Raw genomic sequence first — 10,702 nt, forward strand, 5'->3', positions numbered from 1 at the left:
GGGATGGGGAGATGGATGGATGGTTGGATGGGGGGAGGGAGGGGGGGAGGAGGAAATGGATGGATGGATGGATGGATGGATGGATGGATGGATGGATGGATGGATGGATGGATGGATGGATGGATGGATGGATGGATGGATGGATGGATGGATGGATGGATGGATGGATGGATGGATGGATGGATGGATGGATGGATGGATGGATGGATGGATGGATGGATGGATGGATGGATGGATGGATGGATGGATGGATGGATGGATGGATGGATGGATGGATGGATGGATGGAGGGATGGAGGGATGGAGGGATGAGGAAATGGATGGAGGTATGAGAAGATGGTTGGTTGGATGGATGGATGGAAAGATGGATGGATGGATGGATGGATGAGTTGAGATCCTGGCCCAGGTTGCCCCGAGAAGCTGTGGCTGCCCCATCCCTGGAGGGGTTCAAGGCCAGGTTGGAGGGGACTTGGAGCAACCTGCTCTGGTGGGAGGTGTCCCTGGGTGGAACTGGGTGGGCTTTAAGGTCCCTTCCCACCCAAACCATTCCATTCTACAAGATGCCAAAGCCTCTATCTCCAGGCTGACCTGGCTCTGCAGAGGGAGATTCCAGCTGGGAACAGAATTCCAGGAGAATCATGGAATCACAGAACGGTTGGGTTGGAAGGGAACCTTGAAGATCATCATGTGTCAACCCCCTGCCAGGAGAGCCATCCCCTGGAGCTGAGAAGATGGGAGAGAAACCTCTAACTGGTCCTGGAGCTGCTGGAAGTGCTGGTCCCTCTCCCAGTTCACAGGTCACTGGGGAGGCTGGGTTTACTGGGATTGGGAGACTGTGGGTGCCCATGGGAAAGGCTCTGGACAACGGGGAGACATCAGGAGGGGAAGGACGGGTCACCCCGAGATCCAGCCAGGACTTGGGAGAACAAATCTGAATTTCAAACTCAAACTCAAACCTGAACTTCAAAGTCAAAGTCAAAATCAAACCAGGATTTCAAACCTAAGCCTGAATTTCAAACTCAAACCTGAATTTCTAACTCAAACCTGAATTTCAAACCCAAACCTAAACTTCAAACTCAAGCTCAAACCTGAATTTCAAACTCAAACCTGAGTATCAAATTCAAACCCTGAATTTCAAACTCAAACCGTGAATTTCAAACTCCAAACCTGAATTTCAAACCCAAACCCTGAATTTCAAAATCAAACTCAAACCTGAATTTCAAACCCCAACCTAAACTTCAAACTCAAGCTCAAACCTGAATTTCAAACCCACACCTGAATTTCAAAATCAAACCCTGAATTTCAAACCCAAACCCTGAATTTCAAACCCAAACCTAAACTTCAAACTCAAGCTGAAACCTGAATTTCAAACCCACACCTGAATTTCAAACTCAAACCCTGAATTTCAAACGACTCCAAACTTCAATTTCAAACCCACACCTGAATTTCAAACCCAAACCCTGAATATCAAACTCAAACCCTGAATATCAAATTCAAACCCTGAATTTCAAACCCAAACCTACTGAATTTCAAACCCACACCTGAATTTCAAACTCAAACCTGAATTTCAAACTCCAAACCTGAATTTCAAACCCACACCTGAATTTCAAACTCAAACCCTGATTATCAAACTCAAACCCTGAGTTTCAAACCTAAACCTGAATTTCAAACTCAAACCTGAATTTCAAACCCAAACCCTGAATATCAAACTCAAACCTGAATTTCTAACTCAAACCTCAATTTCAAACCCACATCTGAATTTCAAACCCACACCTGAATTTCAAACCCAAACCTGAATATCAGACTCAAACCCTGAATTTCAAACTCCAAAGCTGAATTTCAAACTCAAAGCCAAATTTCAAACTCAAACCCTGAATTTCAAACTCAAACCCTGAATTTCAAACTCCAAACCTCAATTTCTAACTCAAACCTGAATTTCAAACCCAAACCCTGAATATCAAACTCAAACCCTGAATTTCAAACTCAAACCTAAACTTCAAACTCAAGCTCAAACCTGAATTTCAAACCCACACCTGAATTTCAAAATCAAAACTTAGGAACAAACTCAAACCCTGAATTTCAAACTCCAAACCTGAATTTCAAGCCTAAGCCTGAATTTCAAACTCAAAGCTGAATATCAAACTCAAAGCTGAATATCAAACTCAAAGCTAAATTTCAAATTCAAACCCTGAATTTCAAACTCAAACATGAATATCAAATTCAAACCCTGAATTTCAAACTCAAACCCTGAATTTCAAACCCAAACCCTGAATTTCAAACTCCAAACCTGAATATCAAACCCAAACCCTGAATATCAAATTCAAACCCTGAATTTCAAACTCCAAACATCAATTTCAAACCCAAACCCTGAATTTCAAACCCAAACCTGAATTTCAAACCCAAACCCTGAATTTCAAACTCCAAACCTGAATATCAAACTCAAACCCTGAATTTCAAACTCAAACCCTGAATTTCAAACCCAAACCTAAACTTCAAACTCAAGCTCAAACCTGAATTTCAATCCCACACCTGAATTTCAAACTCAAACCTGAATTTCAAACTCAAACCCGGATATCAAACTCAAACCCTGAATTTCAAACTCAAACCCTGATTATCAAACTCAAACCCTGAGTTTCAAACCTAAACCTGAATTTCAAACTCAAACCCGGATATCAAACTCAAACCCTGAATTTCAAACCCAAACCCTGAATTTCAAACTCAAACCTGAATTTCAAACCCAAACCCTGAATTTCAAACTCAAACCCTGAATTTCAAACTCCAAACCTGAATTTCAAACTCAAAGCCAAATTTCAAACCCAAACCCTGAATTTCAAACCCAAACCCTGAATATCAAACTCAAACCTGAATTTCAAACCCACACCTGAATTTCAAACTCAAACCCTGCATTTCAAATTCAAACCCTGAATTTCAAATTCAAACCCTGAATTTCAAACTCAGACCCTGAATTTCAAACCCAAACCTGAATTTCAGACTCAAACCCTGAATATCAAACTCCAAACCCCAATTTCAAACCTAAACCTGAATTCCAAACTCAAAGCCAAATTTCAAACTCCACGAAGTACCTCATTAACCTCCCCCCGTGTCACTGGACACGAATCCTCCCGATCTTTGCATACTCAACGACTTCTTAATTTCCAATTAACGCCCACATCCACCCAAAACGTGGGATATAAACCATACCCCATCGACCCAACGGTGGCCAAAAAGTCGGGGTTTTTGTGGGTTTTTTTTTAGCCCAAATAATTCATGCCGTCGTTATGGCTCTAACGAGGTGCCGCAGGCGTTGGAGATGGATCCAATTAGCATTTCTACCTGATTTTAGGTAATTATTGTAGCACGAAGAGCTTTTCTGCCTCTCCAAAACTAATTGAATTTAGTTGTAGACTGAATATATTTAAGAACGTCTTCAAAAGGTTACGAGAAGCCACGGCGACCGGCATGGGAACTGAGGGGGAGGAGGGTGAAGCATTCAGCCCCACCACCCCCCCTTTTTTTTTATTTTTGGCTTCATAAAGGACCTCGAATGAAAGACTGGGAAGAGCCAGGAGGGATTTCTGAGGGTGAGGAGTTAGAAAAGAAGGACCATCCCAACGCAACGGTCTCATCGGAGGCCAAAATCCCCTCCTAATTCATCCCTCGTTTCTCTGGGATGGAGGAGAAGCCCAACTCCATCTCTTGGGCGAAGGAAGAGGGAAAATAACCCTTGGGTTTAACCCAAAACTGGGTTTAACTCAACGCAGCCCAAACCAGCCCAAAATTATCTGGGAAACCCCTTTGGTGGAGCTCAAGGTGGGAAGGGAAGAACCTATTGAGTTCTTCTGAGAAGAACCTACCTGGAGTTTCTGCTGATTGCGGCCACCATCAGAGGGGTCCAGCCCAGCCTGTGCCTGGCGTTGACGTCGGCCCCTTCCACCACCAACCTGGGCAGGAGAGAGGGATGTTGGGGATGAAAATGTTGAGGAATCAGTTGGTTCCACCCAGGGCCATCTCCCAGCAGAGCAGGTTGCTCCAAGCCCTCTCCAATCTGGCCTTGAACCCCTCCAGGGATGGGGCAGCCACAGCTTTTCGGGGCAACCTGGGCCAGGCTCTCAACCCATCCATCCACCCACTCATCCATCCATCCATCCATCCACCCACCCATCCATCCATCCATCCATCCATCCATCCATCCATCCATCCATCCATCCACCCATCCATCCATTTCTTCCCCACATCTCATCTCCATCTCCCCTCTTTCAGGGTCAAACCCTTCCCCCTCCTCCTAGGGCTCCCCTCCCTCATCAAGGGTCCCTCCACAGCTTAGAATGGTGAAGTTTGGAAGGAACCTTCCAGACCATGGAGTCCAACCATCAACCCACCACTGACAAACCCACCATCCATCTTCCCTCACTCTTAGAATCATGGAATGATGGAGGTTGGGAGGGACCTTCCAGGTCATGGGTCCAACCATCAACCCACCACTGACCCATGTCCCTCAGCACCACCTCTGCCCAGCTTTGAAGTCCCTCCAGGGATGGTGACTCCACCACTGCCCTGGGCAGCCTCTGCCAAGGCTTCACAACCCTTTCCAGGAGGAAATCATTCCCCATCTCCATCCTCAACCTCCCCTGGGGCAACTTGAGGCTGTTTCCTCTTGTCCCATGGCCTGTTCCTTGGGAGAAGAGACCGACCCTCCCCAGCTGCAAACCCTCCTCCATCCATCCAAACATCCTCACAGCGGTTTCAATAAAAAACTTAGCCCCAAAAAACAAATATTTCACCCTAAAGTTATTTCCAGCCAGTAAACCCAGAGCCTGAGTGTGTTAAACACGATGGAACCCAGTTCTCCCCGCTGACTGGAGAAACCACTGTCCTGGGTTGAGCAACATGGGGCTAATTTTTGTCCTAATGTGTAAAAAAATGCATTTTAAGAAGACTCCGGTGTCTGAATTGGGGAAAATACTCATTTTCCAGCCAGCTCTGGGGGGTGGGATTCAAGGTCTCGGTGTTTTCCAGCCCCCCGGGTGGGGGGATGAGGAGGAGCGAGACCCGGGCACTCACCCCAAGCTGCCAACGGGGTTATTTCATACCAAAAAAGTCACATTCCGTAGAAATTAGGAAGTTTGCTGAGGGGTTTTCTCTCTCCCTCCATGGTGGTGGGTCCAGAGAACTCCTTGCCCCGATGCCGGAGCCCCGAGCCCTTCCCTTCCCCCCAAAAACCCCAGTGCTCCCGAGGTCCCACGTTGGACCCATAGAATGGGATGAGGACAATCCTTGAGTATTTTCTAACAGGATCAATATTGGTTCTTTACTATTATTGTTAATTATTTAGCCTTATCCTCTTAAATCTACTTATATTTCAACCCCTGTGTTCCCTTATTTTTCCCCCGATTGCTCCTTGGGCAAGAGAATAATTGTCTAAAAGGCAATAAATGATGGGTTTTCCCAAACTTCAACAAATACCCAATTAATTAGTCATCAGAATTAGATGCCTAAAATGACCCATGGAAGGTTTTGCCCCCTTAGGCCCTGGGGTACGAGGGGGTGGCTTCAGCCAAGCTCTACGTTGGCCAACTCTCGTGACGTGGCTATGGGTGGGCAACCAGACCTTCCCTTGTGACAGGAGGGGTGGCCAGTGCCAAAGCCATGGTGCTGGCCCCTCCAAACTGCTCATGGGGAACTGGGACTGAGATCCAACAGCTAAAAAACCACAATAGTAACCAACAGCCTTTATCTGGAGCTTCCAACTGAGGTTCAGGAGACCCTGGGAAGGCTCCAGCTCCCTCAAATAGTCCAGGAAAGAGCAGTCAAAGGATCAGACTTGGCTCCCCCCAGAAGAATCATGGAAGCGTTTGGGTGGGAAGGGACCTTCAAGCCCACCCAGATCCATCCAGGGACACTTCCCACCAGAGCAGGTTCCTCCAAGCCCCATCCAACCTGCCCTTGAACCCCTCCAGGGACGGGGCAGCCACAGCTTCTCGGGCCAACCTGGGCCAGGCTCTCAACCCATCCAGAGAATCATTCAGGTTGGAAAACACCCTTGGGATCATCGAGTCCAACCATCTACTCCACTCTACAACGTTCTTCCCTACACCATATCCCCCAACACCACATCTAAACGACTCTTGAACTCATCCAAGGATGGTGACTCCACCACCATCCATCTCTCCATCCACCACCTACTCATCCATCCATCGTTTCTTCCCCACATCTCAGCTCCATCTCCCCTCTTTCAGGGTCAAACCCTTCCCCCTCCTCCTAGGGCTCCCCTCCCTCATCAAGAGTCACCCCCAGCTTTCCTAGAGCCCCTTGAGGGACTGGAAGGGGCTCCAAGGTCTCCCTGGAGCCTTCTCTTCTCCAGGCTGAACCCCCCAACAATCCCAGGGTAAATCCTTACGCTTTTCTCCCTCTTCCAGCACCTGAACACAAACAATCATAGAATCATAGAGTGGTTTGGGTTGGAAGGGACCTTAAAGACCATCAAGTTCCAACCCCACCAGAGCAAGTTGCTCCAAGCCCCCTCCAACCTGGCCTTGAACCCCTCCAGGGATGGGGCATCGATGGGACAAACGATGGGAGAGAAGAGAACTCCTGACCAGCAGATTGCTGAAGGGGAAACATCCCTGAGCAACCACAGGGCTCTGCTGTCCCAGGAGGAGCCCGGAGAGAGGTGACAGCAGATTGTCATCTCCAGAGGAGGGGGTTTGTGCTCCTGACAGAGATAAACAGGTTTGAGGCAGGTCCAAGGCCACCACTGGTCACCGCACTCGCCTGGGCTGGCCCTGGGGGGATGTTCCTGACAGGAGAAATCCACACCGTGGCTCCATCTGTCCCACCATGTGCCTCCTGTCTCCCCCCTGGGCAGGGAAACGGCTGCTTTGGGTGAAAAAAACACCTTCTTGTGTTGTCCCGTCGCAGGGACCAGCTCCAGCCCAGCTCCTCCAGGAACCACGGGGAGAGAGAGATGGGGACAAACCTACTCCAAGATCCTCCTGTGTCCCCCGGGAAGGGGAGAGGAAGAAGAGGAGAGAAGAGAAGAGGAGAGGAGAGGGAGAAGGAGAAGGAGAAGGAGAAGGAGAAGGAGAAGGAGAAGGAGAAGGAGAAGGAGAAGGAGAAGGAGAAGGAGAAGGAGAAGGAGAAGGAGGAGAAGACTGAGGGGGTCCTCTTGGGATCTTGGTCTCTTGGGGGGCCATCATGAAGAGCATGGCCACCAAGTGGAGGGAGGTCATCCTGCCCCTCTGCTCTGCCCTGGGGAGGCCCCAGCTGGAGCACTGGGACCAGTTCTGGGCTCCCCAGGTCCAGAAGGACAGGGAACTGCTGGAGAGGGGACAGCAGAGGCTGCGAGGATGAGGAGGGACTGGAGCATCTCTCTGCTGAGGAAAGGCTGAGGGACTTGGGTCTTTTTAGTCTGGAGAAGAGAAGGCTGAGGGGGGATCTGATCAACACCTCTAAATCCTTCAAGGGTGGGTGTCAGGAGGATGGGGCCAGGCTTTTTTCAGTGGTGCCCAGGGACAGGACAAGAGGAGGAGAAGGAGAAGGAGAAGGAGAAGGAGAAGGAGAAGGAGAAGGAGGAGAAGACTGAGGGGGTCCTCTTGGGACCTTGGTCTCTTGGGGGGCCATCATGAAGAGCATGGCCACCAAGTGGAGGGGCCCCTCTGCTCTGCCCTGGGGAGGCCCCAGCTGGAGCACTGGGACCAGTTCTGGACTCCCCAGGTCCAGAAGGACAGGGAACTGCTGGAGAGGGGACAGCAGAGGCTGCGAGGATGATGAGGGACTGGAGCATCTCTCTTAATGAGGAGAGCCTGAGGGACCTGGGTCTTTTTAGTCTGGAGAAGAGAAGGCTGAGGGGGGATCTGATCAACACCTCTAAATCCTTCAAGGGTGGGTGTCAGGAGGATGGGGCCAGGCTTTTTTCAGTGGTGCCCAGGGACAGGACAAGAGGAAATGGGCACAAACTTGAACAGAAGAAGTTCCACCTAAACATGAGGAGGAACTTCTTCACTGTGAGGGTGGCAGAGCCCTGGCAGAGGCTGCCCAGAGAGGTGGTGGAGTCTCCTTCTCTGGAGACATTCAAACCTCATCTCCAACCTGCTCTGGGTGGCCCTGCTCTGGCAGGGGGTTGGACTGGATGATCTCCAGAGGTCCCTTCCAACCCCAGCTCATTCTGTGATGCTCTGAAATACCCTCCCATGGCCACCACGACGCCCGGTCTCCATCCACCCTTCTCCTCGAGTGGCGTGGAAGGACCTATTCGACTTATTTTTGTATTTAATGTCATTTACTTGGCCATTTGGAAGCACTTCCAACGCACAAGCTGCACCCCAGCCCCTTCCAACAGACCAATATCCATGGAAAATCCAGCAAATATTAAAAAAGAGGAGAGGGAGGATGAGGAGGAAGCCCAGAGAGGAAGGGGATGAAGCATCCCGAGGGAAGGCATTGGCCAAGTCACTGTCCCCCTTCCTTCCCAGTGGCTAAAACCCCCCAGCCCAACACCTACCCCTTTAATGGAGGGGTAATTAACATAATTCACAAAGTATTAGCCCCGTTTGCTCTCGATTTAACATTAAAAATGCAAAGAGACCTTCCTGCTCGCCTTCCACCAGTCCCTGCCCCAAAAACTTTGGTTTTTCTCCTATTTTCCATGAATTTTCACATTTGTTTTCTCCTGGGCAGGAACCACAGCTCGACCCTTTGGGCTCTCCCCGTGCGAGAGGGGATGGGATGGAGGAACCTTCACTTAAAGCACTAAAAATGACATTTTATCTACTTATTTTAGCTTTTTTTCCTCTCTATCGGTATAGATTGTTCCATGAGGAATTATCTTCATTCTTAGATGAACCAAAAATGATGAAATAAGACCTTGAAGAGCCAAAACCTGGGAGGATCTAGAAGGGCCACGTATCCCAACCCGGTGGGAGAACGACGAGCGTCACCTCAACCCCCAAAACACACCCTAAATGAGGGGTTTTGGTTGTTTTTTCTTTTGGAACTTGATGAAGTTCAACCAGGGCAAGTGCAGGGTCCTGCACCTGGATGGGAATAACCCCATGGACCAGGAGAGGTTGGGGGGGACCTGCTGGAGAGCAGCTCTGAGGAAAAAGATCTGGGAGTCCTGGTGGGCAACAAGCTGCCCAGGAGCCACCAACACGCTCTGGTGGCCAACATGGTCAATGGTCTCATGGGGGGCAACAAGAAAAACGTGACCAGCAGGTGGATGGAGGTCATCCTGCCCCTCTGCTCTGCCCTGGGGAGGCCCCAGCTGGAGCACTGGGACCAGTTGTGGGCTCCCCAGGTCCAGAAGGAGAGGGAACTGCTGGAGAGGGGACAGCAGAGGGCTATGAAGATGATGAGGGGCCTGGAGCATCTCTCTGCTGAGGAAAGGCTGAGGGACTTGGGTCTTCTTAGTCTGGAGAAGAGAAGGCTGAGGGGGGATCTGACCAACACCTCTAAATCCTTCAAGGGTGGGTGTCAGGAGGATGGGGCCAGGCTTTTTCCAGTGGTGCCCAGGGACAGGACAAGAGGAAATGGGCACAAACTTGACCATAAGAAGTTCCACCTAAACATGAGGAGGAACTTCTTCACTTTGAGGGTGGCAGAGCCCTGGCAGAGGCTGCCCAGAGAGGTGGTGGAGTCTCCTTCTCTGGAGACATTCCAACCCATCTCCAACCAGCTCTGGGTGGACCTGCTCTATCAGGGGGTTGGACTGGATGATCTCCAGAGGTCCCTTCCAACCTCATCTCATTCTGTGATTCTGTTGGTTCTCTTTAAATCCTTACAAGCTGCTCAGTGATTTAAGAGATTTTTCCACCCAACTCAACTTTTCATCCAGGATCTTCAAGCCCATCATTACTTTCTTTTTTTCCCTTCCCTGATTTAACCACAAGTCAATCCATGAAGCGCCGACCACCGCTTGGATCCCAACCAGTCAACAGTATTTACTGTCAGAAGTAGGTTTTTTTTAATTGTTATTGTTATTTTAATTAAATAAACTCCTCTGATCAACGTGTAGGATGTTCATCCGCATTTTAACCAAAGATCCACAACTTTGGACTCGGGATCTTCCCTCCTAAGGAGTTTCTCAGGAGCCTAGAGCTTCTCAAACACCGTTTTGGGTGTTTGAGGAGAGCCTGTATTTTTATATAATTGTGGAATTATCGAGGTTGGAAGGGACCTTCCAGACCATGGAGTCCAACCATCAACCCACCACTGACCAACCCACCACTGACCCATGTCCCTCAGCACCACCTCTGCCCGGCTCCCAAATCCCTCCAGGGATGGAGACTCCTCCCAAAGCTCAACAACCCCTTTTGCTGTAAAAAAACCCAAATGAAGTATTAAGGATTTGGGGAAAAAACCTTTGGGGGGGATCTATTTTAGGGTTTTAGGGCAGAAAACGTGGTTGCTCCTCCACGAACACATTTTCCTGGTAGATTTTCTAACAGTTGGAGCCCAGGAAGAAGCAGTGGGGAATCCCAGGAGAGAAGATGAAGATGAAGATGAAGATGAAGATGAAGATTCCTTTTGGGAAGAAGCTGCCGTGATGACTCCGGAGCAGAAGATCAGAACCCATCAAGGATGGTGTGGAGAACCCCTAACTTTTTTATTTCACCCCAAAGCTTCAGCGCTTGGGAGAAGAAACGAAAAATAAAGAGGGAAAAAGAGCCCAAAGAAGGCGAGGAGCTTTTTTTTTTTCTTTTTTT

At 49.1% G+C, this 10,702-nt stretch overlaps 1 protein-coding gene across 1 annotated transcript in view; it reads right to left on the reverse strand.

Annotated features, from left to right (window-relative positions):
- The window catches only part of LOC106896529 (caseinolytic peptidase B protein homolog), a gene marked incomplete at its 3' end in the record, with an annotated part of 110,457 nt that overhangs the window by 74,157 nt on the left and 25,598 nt on the right, over window positions 1-10,702 (reverse strand). The window contains exon 3 of the mRNA XM_014956607.1: window positions 3,854-3,940. Coding sequence (XP_014812093.1) covers window positions 3,854-3,940 — 87 coding nt within the window. The remainder of the gene's footprint in view (window positions 1-3,853; window positions 3,941-10,702) is intronic.

This window comes from Calidris pugnax, unplaced genomic scaffold (assembly GCF_001431845.1).
Source record: "Calidris pugnax isolate Ruff unplaced genomic scaffold, ASM143184v1 scaffold313, whole genome shotgun sequence".
Classification (NCBI taxonomy): Eukaryota; Metazoa; Chordata; class Aves; order Charadriiformes; family Scolopacidae; genus Calidris; species Calidris pugnax.